The sequence below is a fragment of the Oncorhynchus tshawytscha genome, unplaced genomic scaffold, assembly GCF_018296145.1.
Source record: "Oncorhynchus tshawytscha isolate Ot180627B unplaced genomic scaffold, Otsh_v2.0 Un_contig_16377_pilon_pilon, whole genome shotgun sequence".
Taxonomy (NCBI): Eukaryota; Metazoa; Chordata; class Actinopteri; order Salmoniformes; family Salmonidae; genus Oncorhynchus; species Oncorhynchus tshawytscha.
In genome coordinates this window covers 17,981-35,792 of record NW_024608935.1, presented here as the reverse complement: position 1 = coordinate 35,792, position 17,812 = coordinate 17,981, and the positions used below count along the sequence as shown (strand labels likewise).

General features: G+C 42.5%; 1 protein-coding gene across 6 annotated transcripts; it reads left to right on the top strand.

Moving 5' to 3' along the window:
* The first annotated feature begins 161 nt into the window (after window positions 1-161).
* On the top strand, window positions 162-17,420 carry aste1a (asteroid homolog 1a). Of its 6 annotated transcripts, XM_042313868.1 has the most exons (8): window positions 162-1,156; window positions 1,281-1,493; window positions 1,588-1,746; window positions 10,155-10,347; window positions 14,908-16,082; window positions 16,166-16,379; window positions 16,470-16,641; window positions 16,770-17,420. In XM_042313868.1, exons 4-8 carry the CDS (start codon window positions 10,338-10,340, stop codon window positions 17,185-17,187), a joined length of 1,989 nt encoding a protein of 662 aa, XP_042169802.1. In that variant the 5' UTR covers window positions 162-1,156; window positions 1,281-1,493; window positions 1,588-1,746; window positions 10,155-10,337; the 3' UTR covers window positions 17,188-17,420. The 6 variants fall into 6 exon arrangements, with proteins under 6 accessions (XP_042169802.1, XP_042169803.1, XP_042169800.1 ...); XM_042313866.1 differs by lacking the exons at window positions 162-1,156; window positions 1,281-1,493; window positions 1,588-1,746 and adding an exon at window positions 9,094-9,890; XM_042313867.1 differs by lacking the exons at window positions 162-1,156; window positions 1,281-1,493; window positions 1,588-1,746 and adding an exon at window positions 9,094-9,951.
* The last annotated feature ends 392 nt before the right edge of the window (window positions 17,421-17,812 follow it).

Genomic DNA, 17,812 nt, shown 5'->3' with positions numbered 1-17,812 from the left:
CCTACATTACATGTGTAGGTTTAAAGTGTTTTTTAGTATACTAATAAAAAATAATAATATGGAAATAGTCCCAAGTGTTGTTCTTTATGTTTAAGATAAATGGTTTTGTATGGTTTTATGTTGTTTAATGTTTTTTATTTGTATGGTTTGATAAAGCAATTTCCTCGGGACTAAATAACATCCGTTTGGTTTTCTTCATGTGAAGCTTAGTTTCAGTTTATCTCGGTTTCGTTTAGCCTGTTTGACTCGCGACCCACGTGACTACACAACGACCTATGAAGAGTTGCCACGTTCATATACAAATCAGAACTAGGATACTCGGAAATGTCCGTCTTGTTAACTGTTTGAAAGCGGCACATGTATACATACAACCAAGTCTGAAATGTCCGAGTTTCCAAGTTTGACCTGAACGCGGCAAGAGGCACAGAGTTTCAAAAACCAGAGACGCAACATTGCGAGACTTCGTGGAACGTTTACCTAAATTGCAACAAAAAAACATCTAAACACATTCCCATGACTGTCATATAAGTTCAAATGAACTAGTCTATGCCTACTGTGGCCAGAGACAATATGAGAGTGCCTGAGATGAGGTATGGAAAGTGAAACTTAAGGAAAGGGATAGCCTCACTTATCCAGTCCCATGACTGCTGAAACTCTTCACTAGTAAAGACATCACATGCTAGACAGAGCACACCATGGGTGTCCAGGGATTTCCCAGTGCTGCAGTGCTGCAGAACAGATGCAGCCAGACACTCTGGATCGGGTATGTATACATGTGTATGATATAGTATACGGTATTGTAATGACCTGACTAGATCATAAAGGAACAATTGTCCAGACAGAGGATTGAGTTTACGAATTGATGGTTTATTAAACCAACTTTACACAGGCTACTGTTTGGCCGTAGCCCACCCCAAATAAATGAAAGATAACCCACAAGCCAATCGTGACCTTCTCTTGAGGAAGACCAGGCATAAGAGAGAGAACAAAGGCTAAACCTGGTCTTAACTTCCAATGCTCCATCCCCCTGCCCAACCCCCCTACACGCCACTCTGCCAGCCACCAGGGTGCCCGGCATCAGAACATTCCAGGCATTCCCGTGATTGGCAGATAGCAGGTTGATTGACATGTCAGACCCCGCGAACACTGGGTCCTTGTAAGTACAACACAACCACCTACTAGCCTAACACATAACACACAGCTGTCTATGTGGGTCGCTACAGTATATTCAAACATACTGCTGTTGATTTTCAAATTGATTCTCTTGCTCTGTTCCTTAGGCTCCAAGGTCAGTGCAGCATGAGGTGTTTTTGGAGACCTTGGGTGTGCCCAGTCCACTTTGAGCGGTGTCCCACCTCATCTGTGTCTTCCTGTGGCTGTCATGTGTTACTGGCTGAGGCATGCCCCTCCCCCACCAGACCTGCATATCCTGCAGGCCCTGCTACTAGGTTTGGTGTACGGAGAGCTCTGCAGACAGAGGAAGTGCCAAAGAGGTATGGCCCAGAGCATGAACGAGAAAACACACAATTTAGAGTTGATAAAGTGTGTGAAGTGCAGCCACTGACTCCTCCCCTTTGTGTGTAACAGAGTTTATGGAGGGACCAGTGTTGGAGAGGCTGAGAGGGCTGATTCAGAGAGGGGGGCTCAACCTGTGTGTGGCCCACGCCTACAGCCAGTGGCAGTGCTACCTGAAAGAATGCCTTGACCTGAACCAACTGTTGTGCCTCCTGAGCCTCAGTGTGCCTGGTAAGGTGTCCCTTCCTAAATCAACCATAACATAAATAAATTCATTAAAAATCCTACAATGTGATTTTCAGGATTTTTTTTCTCATTTTGTCTGTCATAGTTGAAGTGTACCTATGATGAAAATTACAGGCCTCTCATCTTTTTAAGTGGGAGAACTTGCACAATTGGTGGCTGACTAAATACCCTTTTGCCCCACTGTAGATGTAGATTTTTATAAATGTTAAAAGACGTTAAAGTTTATAATATATAAAAACGTTTGACTTTGTTTAATATGTTTTTATTTCTTTGCTCTCTACTGTAAAGCGTATTTTGGTCTTATCAAATCAAATCAAATTCAAATTTTATTTGTCACATACACATGGTTAGCAGATGTTAATGCGAGTGTAGCGAAATGCTTGTGCTTCTAGTTCCGACAATGCAGTAATAACGAACAAGTAATCTAACTAACAATTCCCAAAAAAACTACTGTCTTATACACAGTGTAAGGGGATAAAGAATATGTACATAAGGATATATGAATGAGTGATGGTACAGAGCAGCATAGGCAAGATACAGTAGATGATATCGAGTACAGTATATACATATGAGATAAGTATGTAAACCAAGTGGCATAGTTAAAGTGGCTAGTGATACATGTATTACATAAGGATGCAGTCGATGATATAGAGTACAGTATCAACGTATGCATATGAATATGAATAATGTAGGGTAAGTAACATTATATAAGGTAGCATTGTTTAAAGTGGCTAGTGATATATATACATAATTTCCCATCAATTCCCATGATTAAAGTGGCTGGAGTAGAGTCAGTGTCATTGACAGTGTGTTGGCAGTAGCCACTCAATGTTAGTGGTGGCTGTTTAACAGTCTGATGGCCTTGAGATAGAAGCTGTTTTTCAGTCTCTCTGTCCCAGCTTTGATGCACCTGTACTGACCTCGCCTTCTGGATGACAGCGGGGTGAACAGGCAGTGGCTCGGGTGGTTGATGTCCTTGATGATCTTTATGGCCTTCCTGTAGCATCGGGTGGTGTAGGTGTCCTGGAGGGCAGGTAGTTTGCCCCCGGTGATGCGTTGTGCAGACCTCACTACCCTCTGGAGAGCCTTACGGTTGAGGGCGAAAATAGCTCTATAAATCCCATTTATTGTTACTATGACATTACTGCTGCTCTGGACATATTTTATCATCAAAATGAAAAATAAAAATAACATTTTAACCAGCTGTTCTTGAGAATTATTGGGTATACACACTAAAGTCTATCTCTGCTTTGGCAGTATATTTTATATGGAAATCTTAAACTGGACAAAACTTTACCTCAATCTGAGCAAAAATGTGTTACGTCAGTGACGCTGAAAATGTGTGACACTCAAACCCTTCACCTAGTTAGCAGACACTCTTAAAATAATTACAAAAATGTAAATGCACTGTATGTTGAAGGAATTCATTTCATAAGAATTTGTAAGACCCTTATTTTATAGGAATGGACAGAGCCCGATCTTAAAAGTCAAGTAACAGCCTTTATTCAAGAGAGTACTGAGTTCATACACATTTTACCACAGGTTATAAACTGAAAATGACGTCAGCGTTTTCTAAATGTTCCTTCTCTTCTTGACACTGGTAGAAAGGCTCTATAGCTCTCAAGCCTTCCCTCCTCGCCTAGAGCCAAGGTCAGTCAGTGTAGATAAGCATTCTAGACAGTCTGGATTCATAGTTCATTCATTTGTACCAAGGAACAGACCGTCATTGTTCTAAACTCTTGAATACATTCACTACATTATATTCAATACTGGGAGCAAGAGAGAAAATTCATGCATGTACAGTAGCATAAGAGTATTGGGATTAGTCAGTCCTGATTGAAATGTATACATAATTAGTCATCATTGATAAAAATTCCCTTAACACTGTACCAGTCAAAAGTTTGGACACACCTACTCATTCAAGGGTTTTTATTTATTTTTACTATTTTCCACCTTGTAGAATAATAGTGAAGACATCAAAACTATGAAATAACACCAATGCAACCATGTAGTAACCAAAAAAAGTGTTAAACAAATGACTTTGCCTTGATGATAGCTTTGTACACTCCTGGCATTCCTGTCTCTCTTGGCTAAGAGTTGAGGAAACACTGACTTCTTGTTTTTAGAAGAAACATTCATGTGCTGTAAATTCCAAATTGTTTGCATAGTCAACTTACACACAGCACTGACACACACACTTACCCCACCAGACATGCCACCAGCAACCCTTCATGGCACAACGCCTCTCCCCCATGTGACCTACTTGTTGTGTGTATGTACTGTACTGACGTGTGTAATGCGCACACACACACACACTGTTAATGTTTTTAAATGTACTGACGTGTGTAATGCGCACACACACACACTGTTAATGTTTTTAAATGTACTGACGTGTGTAATGCGCACACACACACACTGTTAATGTTTTTAAATGTACTGACGTGTGTAATGCGCACACACACACACTGTTAATGTTTTTAAATGTACTGACGTGTGTAATGCGCACACACACACTATGTTAATGTTTTTAAATGTACTGACGTGTGTAATGCGCACACACACTATGTTAATGTTTTAAATGTACTGACGTGTGTAATGCGCACACACACTATGTTAATGTTTTTAAATGTACTGACGTGTGTAATGCACGCACGCACACTATGTTAATGTTTTAAATGTATGTAAATTGTAAAGTATTTGAAAAGTTGTGTCAGACCCCTGTAAGGCTAGTTGTCACCATTGACATCGGCTAATGGGGATCCTAATAAATAACATTTTTTATTTTTTATTAATCATTAGTCCCTGCGATGATCGTCTCATGTACTCCGTCCATTGATCTAAATAAAATATGAACACTGACAATTATTTACCATTGATGAGAACCACATGTATTTCTGGATAATAATTTGGGTTAGAAATGTCCTCTTGATTCTTGCTGGTCACCTGTAAAAGATGAGAAATGTGTATTTGAGTTTGGTGTCAACATATGGTTTAGTGCCTGAAACCTACTGGTGTGCTTCTCTCTGTAAAATGCCACTCTTTCTTTAATCATGTATGTAATGGTCAGAAGTTACCTCTATAATGGGATCATGTTTAGCAATTGAAATGTTAAGGGGAATCTTCAGAAATGTAAATGATTCCCTTCTATTCCTCGTTTATTGATGAGGGTTCTGTTCATTTCCTGTTCAGAGAATTGACAGGCAAATGGGGCACTTTGGAGCGCATGGTTTTTCATCGATGGGTAATGGAGTAGTAGCTTATCCATGAGGATGTACATGTTTGCATCCCATATTGTATTTATGCTTAAAGGGACATTAGAAAAATGTTCAAGTTCATATTGATCATCTCCAGCACCACTCCAACATCAACATATGTGAAAATGGCACTTTGTTACAGTTGAATTCGGAAGTTTACATACACTTCACAATTCCTGAATTCCTGCCTAGTCAAAACTCCCTGTCTTAGGTCAGTTAGAATCACCACTTTATTTTAAGAATGTTAAATGTCAGAATAATAGTAGAGAGAATGATTTATTTAAGCTTTTATTTCTTTCATCACATTCCCAGTGGGTCAGTTTTACAAAAGCAATTCAGGTAAAGAGCTTTTTTATGTCTTAAAGGGGCAGTGTTGTATTTTGAGACAGGCTTCAATAAGATAAGTAGCCAATAGGCAGAGGGTAGCATAATGTGTCTGATTCTCTGTAGTAATGGTATGGGATTAATAATACATTTGGTTTTCTAAAGTGGTTTCTTGCATCAAACAACACAACATTTTCAGTCATCTCCTTGTCTGAAGGACAAGTGGATAAACGGGTTAATGTCAAGCCCTGCATGATTTTATCAAAAGTCTCGAGGAATGTACAGTTGAAGTCGGAGGTTTACATACACCTTAGCCAAATACATTTAAACTCAGTTTTTCACCATTCCTGACATTTAATCCAAGTAAAAATTACCTGTCTTAGGTCAGTTAGGATCACCACTTTATTTTAAGAATGTGAATTGTCAGAATAATAATAGAGAGAATGATTTATTTCAGCTTTTATTTCTTTCATCACATTCCCAGTGGGTCAGTTTACATACACTCAATTAATATTTGATAGCATTGCCTTTAAATTGTTTAACATGGGTCAAACATTTTGTGTAGCTTTCCACAAGCTTCCCACAATAAGTTGGGTGAATTTTGGCCCATTCCTCCTGACAGAGCTGGTGTAACTGAGTCAGGTTTGTCGGCCTCCTTGCTCGCACTTGCTTTTTCAGTTCTGCCCACAAATGTTCTATAGGATTGAGGTCAGGGCTTTGTGATGGCCACTCCAATACCTTGACTTTGTTGTCCTTAAGCCATTTTGCCACAACTTTGGAAGTACGCTTGGTGTCATTGTCCATTTGGAAGACCCATTTGCGATGGGATTTAACTTCCTGACTGATGTCTTGAGATGTTGCTTCAATATATCCACATACATTTCCTCCTCATGATGCCATCTATTTTGTGAAGTGCACCAGTCCCTCCTGCAGCAAAGACATCCCCACAACATGATGCTGCCACCCCTGTGCTTCACGGCTGGGATGGTGTTCTTCGGCTTGCAAGCTTCCCCATTTTTCCTCCAAACATAACAATGGTCATTATGGCCAAACAGTTCTATTTTTGTTTCATCAGACCAGCGGACATTTCTCCAAAAAGTACGATCTTTGTCCCCATGTGCAGTTGCAAACCGTAATCTGGCTTTTTTATGGTGGTTTTGGAGCAGTCGCTTCTTCCCTGCTGAGCGGCCTTTCAGGTTATGTCGATATAGGACTCGTTTTACTGTGGATATAGATACTTTTGTACCTGTTTCCTCCAGCATCTTCACAATGTCCTTTGCTGTTGTTCTGGGATTGATTTGCACTTTTCGCACCAACGTACATTAATCTCTAGGAGACAGAACGCGTCTCCTTCCTGAGTGGTATGACGGCTGCGTGGTCCCATGGTGTTTATACTTGCGTACTATTGTACTACGTGGTGCCTTCAGGCATTTGGAAATTGCTTCCAAGGATGAACCAGACTTGTGGAGCTCTACAATTGTTTTTCTGAGGTCTTGGCTGATTTCTTTTGATTTTCCCATGATGTCAAGCAAAGAGGCACTGAGTTTGAAGGTAAGCCTTGAAATACATCCACAGGTACACCTCCAATTAACTCAAATTATGTCAATTAGCCTATCAGAAGCTTCTAAAGCCATGACATCATTTTCTGGAATTTTCCAAGCTGTTTAAAGGCACAGTCAACTTAGTGTATGTCAACTTCTGACCCACTGGAATTGTGATACAGTGAATTATAAGTGAAATAATCTGTCTGTAAACATTTGTTGGAAAAGTGACTTGTAGATGTAGATGTCCTAATCGACTTGCCAAAACTATAGTTTGTTAACAAGAAATGTGTGGAGTGGTTGAAAAATGAGTTTTAATGACTCCAACCTAAATGTATGTAAACTTCCGACTTCAACTGTATGTTTTGTGGGGAAAAAGATAGAGGAAGATGTGTTTGCAATGACATGAGCCTGTATGCATTGTGTGATTTAAACCAATTATGATTCGGCATTGTCTACTAATTGGTTGATGATATCATTGGAAAGACTCATCTTTTTTTCTACAAAACATAAAAATATGCCATTTTCACACATGTTGATGTTGGGGTGGCTCTGGAGATGAATATGAAGTTAAAAAAAATATATTGAAAGGTATCTTTTAAGCATGGAGCACCGTTATTGATGGTAATATGTATGTTTATGACCTGAGAATGTAATGAATGTAATTATTGTCTTTTCAATGTTAATTGATCGGTGTCATGCAATGTTCCCTCTGCCACCCAGCTCCCACGGACTGCCCAGCTCCCACGGACTGCCCAGCTCCCACGGACTGCCCAGCTCCCACGCAGAGTGCAGCAACATTTCAGCTCACTGACAGAAGCACAACATTGATCTTCACTGAACTTTCTAGAGTTTTCCCTGTTATTTAACACTATCAACGTTTCCCTTTACTGTGGGTATTGAATCAACGCAATATTAGCCACTTTCAATGCAACATGCCAGATAAAAAAACGATGCAAAAAATGTTGTTATAGGCAGAACGCATCGGAGAAAGATTCTATTGCGCAAGACTCAGTCCGTACTCTACACAGACCAGTGAGGCATAACCAATCAGAACTGTAGTAGGCCTATATGCAAATAATAATTTCCATATATGGATCTGTGCCATTGACTTTGATCTGGACTGTGTTTACAGCTGTGGTCAAGAGTAGATGCGCTTGTTTTGAGATCAAAGCAACAGCTGCATGTAGCCACTATGGTGGAGAAATTACAAGATTATGTTATAATACTGTATTGAATGGTTGTTTTATGCAATAGAATAGGCTTCTATTAGTACTATCTCATCTGTGTCTGTGTGAACCTGAGGCTCAACACTGACAATTGATTTATGAATGGTTTGGTGACAAAACCTAAAGCATGCATTCCATAGAATGAGTTGGTGTTTGTGTTCTGTAAGGTACCCGGGAGAGATGGCTCAGGTATAGATAATGATGAGAGGAACATTGTCATAGGGGCCAAACTCTGGCTTCCCAGCGATCCGTCCAGGACCAAAAGCTGCATCCCTGTGACTTCATGTCCCATCATCTCAACTCTGCAGAGAGGACCTATGACGTTGGGAACCGGGAACTCCTAGTGGGTAATATGGCTCTGGAAGAGTGGAGACACTGGCTGGGGGCGGAACATCTATTTTTGGTCTGGACTGACTAGAAGAGTTTACAATACCTCCGCACTGCCAAGCACCTTAACTCCAGGCAAGCCCGTTGGGCCCTGTTATTTACCAGGTTCAATTTCACCATCTCCTACCGCCCAGGGTCCAAAAATGTGAAGCCAGACTCCCTTTCCCGCCTGTACAGTTCCTCTGCCACACCCTCTGAATCAGAGAACATCCTCCCTGCTTCATGTTTGGGAAGGGGGGGGCCCAGCTAACCGGATGTTCGTTCCTGATTCGGCCCAGCCTCAAGTCTTGGAAAGGGCTCACTCCTCCAGGCTTACCTGTCATCCTGGTGGTCGCCGTACCCTGGCTTTCTCCGACAACACTTCTGGTGGCCCATCATGGCTTCTGATGTCTCAGCATTTGCCGCTGCTCAAAGCAAGACTCCGCGGCAAGCTCCATCTGTCCTCCTTCAGCCACTGCCTGTTCCTCATCGCCCCTGGTCCCTCATCGCCCCTGGTCCCTCATCGCCCCTGGTCCCTCATTGCACCCCTGGTCCCTCATCGCCCCTGGTCCCTCATCGCCCCTGGTCCCTCATCGCCCCTGGTCCCTCATCGCCCCTGGTCCCTCATCGCCCCTGGTTCCTCAACGCCCCTGGTCCCTCATCGCCCCTGGTCCCTCATCGCCCCTGGTTCCTCATCGCCCCTGGTTCCTCATCGCCCCTGGTCCCTCATCGCCCCTGGTCCCTCATCGCCCCTGGTCCCTCATCGCCCCTGGTCCCTCATCGCCCCTGGTTCCTCATCGCCCCTGGTCCCTCATCGCCCCTGGTTCCTCATCGCCCCTGGTTCCATATTTCCCTGTATTATGTCACTGGGCTTCCTCCATCAGATGGGAACACCACCATCCTGACGGTGATCGACAGGTTCTCCAAGGCCGCCCATTTCATCCCTCTTCCTAAGTTACCTTCAGCCAAGGAGACTGCCCAGCTCATGGTGCAGCACGTCTTCCGAATCCATGGACTCCCGGTCGACATGGTCTCGGATCGGGGTCCTCAGTTTTCGTCTCGATTTTAGGGCATTCTGCACCCTTATTGGGTAGTCGGCCAGCCTGTCCTCCGGGTTTCATCCCCAATCCAACAGCCAGCCGGAGCAAGCCAATCAAGACGGCACTCCGGTGTCTCGTTGCCAGCAAAACCCCACCACCTGGAGTCAGCAACTGGTCTGGGTGGAATATGCCAGGAACACTCTCCCCTGCTCGGCCACTGGACTCTCCCCCTTCGAATGCTCCATGGGGTATCAGCCTCCACTCTTCCCAGAGAAAGAAGTTGAGGTCAACATACCTTCAAGCCCAGATGTTCGTCCACCGCTGTCGGCGTACCTGGAAAAGAACTCGGGCGGCTCTTCTCAAAACCCCCTCCAGGTATCGTCGACAAGCAGATCACCACCAGACTCCGGCTCCCCGCTATCGTATCGGGCAGAGGGTATGGTTGTCCACTCGGGACCTGCCCCTCCTGGTGGAATCCCGTAAAATTTCCCCCCATTTCATTGGTCCTTTCCCCATTTCTAGAGTCCTTAGTCCCACTGCTGTCCCCCTGCTGTTGCCCCGTACCCTCTGTGTTCACCCTACTTTTCATGTGTTCAGGATTAAGCCCTTTTCTCACAGTCCTCTGTCTTCTATTTCTAGGCCATCCCTCCCTCCCGCTGGCCAGCCAGTGTACACGGTGAGAGGGTTCGACCACAGGGCAGGGGATTCCAGTACCTGGTTAAGTGGGAGGGTTATGGTCCGGAGGAGAGGTGCTGGGTTCCCACTAAAGACATCCTGGAACCGGCCCTCAATTTTCACCGGTGACACCCCGGTCAGCCAGGTATGCGCCCAGGTAGGATGCCAGGTGCGTCCCTAGAGGGGGGGTACTGTCACGCCCTGATCTGTTTCACCTGTTTTTGTGATTGTCTCCACCCACCTCAGGTGTGACCTGTTTTCCTCATTAGTCCCTGAATACTTATTCCTGTGTTTCCTGTTTGTCTGTTGTCAGTTCGTCTTGTATTGTCAAGTCAACCAGCGGGGTTTTTCCGTGCTCCTGTTTTTCCTTTTCTCTGTTTTTGCTAGTCCTCCCAGTTTTGACCCTTGTCTGCCTCTACTGTAAACCCGCCTGCCTGACCATACTTTATGCCTTGTCTTGAGCCTGCCTGCCACCCTGCACCTCCTGTACTCTGACCTTGTCATGATCTTTTGCTTGTCCATGACCACTCTTGCCTGCCCCTTGGATACTAATAAATATCGGCGACTCAAACCATCTGCCTCCCGTGTCTGCATCTGGGTCTCGCCCTGTGCCCTTATACTTTGCTATTTTTAGCAATGACCTGCGACTGTCATTAAACAAAGCATGTGTGTCCATTTATGCTGATGATTCAACCAAAACTGAACTAGTTGTTATTGGCAGAGAGGTTTATAACTCCTTCTTATTCGTCTATTAAATAATTTACCATCTGGTGATGTCACCTGATCCCACCAAAACAGGCTGAAATTCCAGGCGGTCTATTCAAACACTAAAAGTGTGAGGATGTTGGTGAATGGAAAAATGCAGTCAGGCTCAGGACACAGATATGAGTAATAGTCCAAAATGTACTCAAAATAAGTAAAGTTCTAACAAGGAACAAACACAATAATCCAGAGCACTAACAACACGAACCCACATGACAAACAATAACACGCAAAACAGAGAGGGAAGTCAAAGGGTTAAATAAGGAACATAATTAATGGAATGTAAACCAGGTGTGTATGATCAAGACAAAACAAAACGAAAATTAAACATGGATCGGTGGTGTCTAGAAAGCTGGTGATGTCGACCGCCGAACGAACAAGGAGAGGTACCAACTTCGGCCGAAGTCGTGACAAAAAGAGCATTATCATAATTTTCCAAATTTCACAGTATTAATTCCAACCTGGAATATATACAAAACACAGGGAAATCTAGTTTTTGACTGAACTGGGTATTTAATAGAGCCAAAGTCTCATGGGGCTTTGAGTACCTAAATGACACTAGTCCCGTATGACGATTTAAAGTATTTTAGTGTCTCTGGGTGGGAATGTGAACTGTTGCTCTCTCTTGTCTCTGTGCTGAGCTCTTTTAGGCTGTTCTGTAGCACTAGCCCCAAGTCAAATTCTGCTGCCTTACCACAGGTCATTATAGCAGGATTGGGGCCAAATACATTTAAATTCAGTCAATTCAGGAAGTAAATTCCAATTCACAATGTTATTCTCATTGAAAAGTATTGAGAACATTGTTAATTGGAATTTCAGTTTACTCCCTGGATTGCCTGAATTGAAATAAAATTGAGCCCAACCCTGATGTATAGTGTACGTAAACATTACAGGATCACACTTAACTTACCTGCTGTCAGAGTGGCACCTGTTGATCTAAGAATCTTAAGAAAAAATATGTAATATAGTTAATATTAAATTGATTATATTGCCGCTTATGTGTCTTTCCACTTTAAATGTAGTGGTCCAAAATGACAATGAGATACAGAGTACGTTTGTCCTATAACTTTAAATGTAGTGGTCCAAAATGACAATGAGATACAGAGTACGTTTGTCCTATAACTTTAAATGTAGTGGTCCAATAATACATTGGTGTATGGTTACTATGGTAATGCATATTCCAGTTATCATTCTCAACAAGGCTTCATGCTGAAATGACTCATTTGCTGTAGCTATAACCCCCGGTACACATCGGATGCCATCCCAATGGACAGCAGTACATTCCACTGTGCATTATCAGCCATAAGCCTATCAAATTCAAGAATCAGCCAGCATAGTGTCTCTTGCTGATCTGTGTTTTTAAACAGATGATTTAGGTGCCATGTAAGCCTAGATACAATGTATTGTAATGACAAAGCGTTGTATGCTTGTGAGAATGATGCACAAAATGATCAATACAAATGATTGTGCTGTTTAAGCCAACTGTCACCGTTTGTACTGATGACTGAGTAATGTTTGTACTGATGACTGAGTAATGTTTGTACCAATGACTGAGTAATGTTTGTACCGATGACTGAGTAATGTTTGTAGTGATGATTGAGTAATGTTTGTACTGATGACTGAGTAATGTTTGTACTAATGACTGAGTAATGTTTGTACTGATGACTGAGTAATGTTTGTACTGATGACTGAGTAATGTTTGTACTGATGACTGAGTAATGTTTGTACTGATGACTGAGTAATGTTTGTACTGATGACTGAGTAATATTTGTACTGATGACTGAGTAATGTTTGTACTGATGACTGAGTAATGTTTGTACTGATGACTGAGTAATGTTTGTACTGATGACTGAGTAATGTTTGTACCGACGACTGAGTAATGTTTGTACTAATGACTGAGTAATGTTTGTACCTATGACTGAGTAATGTTTGTACTGATGACTGAGTAATGTTTGTACCGATGACTGAGTAATGTTTGTACTGATGACTGAGTAATGTTTGTACTGATGACGGAGTAATGTTTGTACCGATGACTGAGTAATGTTTGTACCGATGACTGAGTAATGTTTGTACTGATGACTGAGTAATGTTTGTAGTGATGACTGAGTAATGTTTGTACTGATGACTGAGTAATGTTTGTACTGATGACTGAGTAATGTTTGTACTGATGACTGAGTAATGTTTGTACTGATGACTGAGTAATGTTTGTACTGATGACTGAGTAATGTTTGTACTGATGACTGAGTAATGTTTGTACCGATGACTGAGTAATGTTTGTACCGATGACTGAGTAATGTTTGTACCGATGACTGAGTAATGTTTGTACTGATGACTGAGTAATGTTTGTACTGATGACCGAGTAATGTTTGTACTGATGACAGAGTAATGTTTGTACTGATGACTGAGTACTGTTTGTACTGATGACTGAGTAATGTTTGTACCGATGACTGAGTAATGTTTGTACTGATGACTTAGTAATGTTTGTACCGATGACTGAGTAATATTTGTACTGATGACTGAGTAATGTTTGTACCGATGACTGAGTAATGTTTGTAGTGATGACTGAGTAATGTTTGTACTGATGACTGAGTAATGTTTGTACTGATGACTGAGTAATGTTTGTACTGATGACTGAGTAATGTTTGTACTGATGACTGAGTAATGTTTGTACTGATGACTGAGTAATGTTTGTACTGATGACTGAGTAATGTTTGTACCGATGACTGAGTAATGTTTGTACCGATGACTGAGTAATGTTTGTACTGATGACTGAGTAATGTTTGTACTGATGACCGAGTAATGTTTGTACTGATGACAGAGTAATGTTTGTACTGATGACTGAGTACTGTTTGTACTGATGACTGAGTAATGTTTGTACCGATGACTGAGTAATGTTTGTACTGATGACTTAGTAATGTTTGTACCGATGACTGAGTAATATTTGTACTGATGACTGAGTAATGTTTGTACCGATGACTGAGTAATGTTTGTACCGATGACTGAGTAATGTTTGAATGGTTTTAGACTAATCGTTTTGGTTTGACTGCTTTACCAATGAAAATGGTTGGCTACTGGCAGCTCAATGCAGTATGAACAAAACAAGCTGAACCATAGTTTAATTGTTTTATAGGCCGATATTATTGTCACAAGTTTTTTGTTTTGTTTCTCAGACCATTTATTTTGGGGCTGTTATTATCAAGGATACTCATTTGTTAATATTTAGGTTTTTTTAATCACTTTTTTTAATCACTTATCATTGATGTGTCCCAAGAAACTTGAAAAAAATGTATCATCAGTCATTCTGTTCCAGTTTCTAATATTGTTCTATAGAAACGGTTATTTTATACACAATGTAGCTGATTTATTGTCCATAGTGTTTCCAGGTTTAGTTAAGCTTTAAGTGAGAATATGGAGCATACTATTGGTACCGTATTAACAAGCTTATTTCCATTAGGGGGTAGATTATGACCTGGTGTAGCAGTCCATTTTAGCAAGTGTATTCTTCATTAGATAATGGTTAATCATTGTCTGATTTCTTATCAGATAAAAGCTTTACATACAGTGTATAAAAGTTATGTTCCTCATCACATCTAATGGTTGGATTGTAGTTCCCCTTGATTCAATTAGCTGTTTTGCTGTTGTTTTGCCTTTTTAAAGTCCCATGAACTATTACATACCTTCTGTGACAAGAGACAATATGGGAGTGACAGATATGAGGTAAGGAAAGTGAAACTCATCCATTGTAATAATACTAGCCTCACTCAGTCAGTCCCATGACTGCTGAAACTCTTCACTAAGAAAGACATCACATCCCAGACAGAGCACACCATGGGCGTCCAGGGATTGACCAGCTTTATGGAGGAGAATGGAAACATTTTAAAAGATGTTCACCTCAGAAACAGCAAGTTGATCATTGATGGTAGTAATCTGTTCAACTTGCTTTATTTTGACTCAGGTTTGGATCAGAGTCATGGAGGGGATTATGATGCTTTTGAGGACCAGGTCTGCAAGTTCTTTAAGGCTCTGAGAGACTGCGACATTGACCCCTTTGTGATTGTTGATGGGGGCTCCGACTACACCGACAAAAAGTTTGAAACAAAAAAAAAACGAGCTCAATCAAGGATCAACACTGCCAACGACTTGTCCATGGGGCTTCAGGGGAGCGGTGGTATATTACCAACCCTCATCAAACATGTCTTCAAACAGGTCCTCTCCAGCCTGAAGGTGCCGTTCGCACAGTGCATTTGTGAGGCAGACCAAGATATAGCTTCCCTGGCTCGAAGTTGGAACTGTCCAGTGCTGTCCAATGACAGTGACTTTTATATCTTTGACATCCAGGCAGGATTTCTGCCTATCTCCCATTTTCACTGGCAGAGAGTGTCTATGCAACGCGGGAGCTCTATAAGATACATTCCCTGCAAGCAGTACACCACAACAAGCTTCTGCAGACACTTCAACATCAACAGAAAGGTTCTCCCGGTCTTTGCCTCTGTGGCAGGAAATGACTACATCAAGTTGCATAACATGGGTGTTTCCCTCAGGTGGGAAGAATACACATCAATGAAAGGAAGGTTTGCCCGCTTCAACGGCTTGCTGAATTGGCTGACCCACTTCCATGGGCAGAAGGATGCCTTGGACTCTGTGCTCAGGCTCATCAGTCATAGTAACAACAGACAGAAAACAGGTGCTGCCCTCCAGGGCCTCTCCCTGGGCATAGAAGAGTACCATCTTCCCCCTAGTTGCCTGGAGCGGTTCTTCAACGATGGAGTGGGACCAGGGCCCGGCCGTCTCCCAGAGCCTCTGAGGGTCCTTCCAGACTGGACCCTGCTGCCGTTGATGGAAGGTAGACTTCCCTCCTGCATGGTAGACGTGATGCTGCTGGGAAGGATGATGCAGGGTGCCCAGGTGGAAGATCCCAGCTTGCCATGTGGGAACAACACCTCTCGGTCCATACGACAGGTACTCTACGGGCTGCTGCTGGGTGGGAAGAGGGCAGACCACAGCAGTCAGAGACCCCCAGTTGATGAAGTGGAGGAGTATTACAGGGAGGGCAAGAGCCTGACCAGCAGCATGGTTGAAGCCGTCCTGCCCAGTGCTGCAGAACATATACAGCTAGACACTCTGCATCAGGTATGTATACATGTGTATGATATAGTATACAGTATATTCAAACATACTACTGTTGATTCTCATTCTCTTGCTGTGTTCCTTAGGCTCCAAGGTTAGTGCAGCTTAAGGTGTTTTTGGAGACACTTGGTGTGTCCCAGTCCACTTTGAGCGGTGTCCCGCCTCATCTGCGTCTTCCTGTGCCTGTCACCTGCTACTGGCTGAGGCATGCCCATCCCCCTCCAGAACTCCCTGTCCTGCAGGCCCTGCTACTAGGATTGGTGTACGGAGAGCTCTGCAGACGGAGAAAGAGCCAAAGAGGTATGGCCCAGTGCATCTACGAGAAAACACACAATTTAGAATTGATGAATATCGAAGTGTAGCCACTGACTCCTCCTTTTTGTGTAACAGGGTTTATGGAGAGACCAGTGTTGGAGAGGCTGAGAGGGCTGATTCAGAGAAGTAGAAGGAGCCTAGACCTGGGTGTGGCCCACGCCTACAGCCAGTGGCAGTGCTGCCTGAAAGAAAGCCTTCACCTCAACCAACTGCTGTGCTTCCCTTTAGCCGAGCCTCAGTGTGCCTGGTAAGGTGTCCCTTCCTAAGTCAACCCTTGCCCCTAAACTTAGAGCAGTGGTATTCATTCACATTGCATTTTATCCCAGCAGAAACAGAGCTAATTCAACCATATTTTGTTTCCTGGGTGGCGTCTAGGCTGTACAAGGGCACTCTGGTGCACCAGCTTGTGACCAAACTGAGAGGGGGGTTAACCCCGGATTCTCTCCTGATGGGAGACCTTGGCTCTGGACAGCTGTATAGGGCCATGCTGGGAGCCATACTCAACTCCCATGATTCTCATGAGGCAGCTGTCATCCCATTTGTGTCTGGGCTGCAGAGGGCCACACCTCCATCCTTGACACAGCCACTGGACAATCTGACGGCCCATCTACACATTTTGGCTCTGGAAGAAGATGATGAGGATGGTGCTGGAGGTGGGAGCAAGGCCAAGCCAGAGGACGATCTGGGTTGGACTTTAGTCTCAGTGCGGACCAGGCACAAGAGCAAGGACAGATTCAACCGATCTAGGAATCCAGAATTCTCCCGGAAGCAGGGGCGGATCAGCAGGGAATAGGGAGGGACCATTATATAACTGTTTAGATAGAGACGTTCTGCTCAACCCTTTAATATTTTTATTGATCTTATGTGTACCTATTATGACTTAATTGACATTTTATTAGCATTAACTATAATAGAAGTTATGATAAGTTTGACTGTTTAATCAGTTTTTATTTCTTTGCTCTCTACTGTAAAGCGTTTTTTGGTCTTTGAAAATAGCTCTATAAATCCCATTTATTGTTACGATTATATTACTGCTGCTCTTGAAATATTTTATCATCAAAATGAAAAATAACATTTCAACCAGCTATTCTTGAGAATGAGTGGGTATACACACTAAAGTCTATCTCTGCTTTGGCAGTATATTTTAAATTAAATTCTTAAACTGAACAAATCTTAGATAGTCATTTTTACCTCTATGAGCAAAAAATGCGTTACTTCAGTGACACTGAAAACGTATGCCACCTAAACTAATTATACAGTACCAGTCAAAAGTTTGGACACCTACTCATGCAATGTTTTTTAACATTTTTGTTTTTACATTTTCTACATTGTAGAATAGTGAAGACATCAAAACTATAAAATAGCACATATGGAATCATGTAGTAACCAAAAAAAGTGTTAAACAAATCAAAACATAA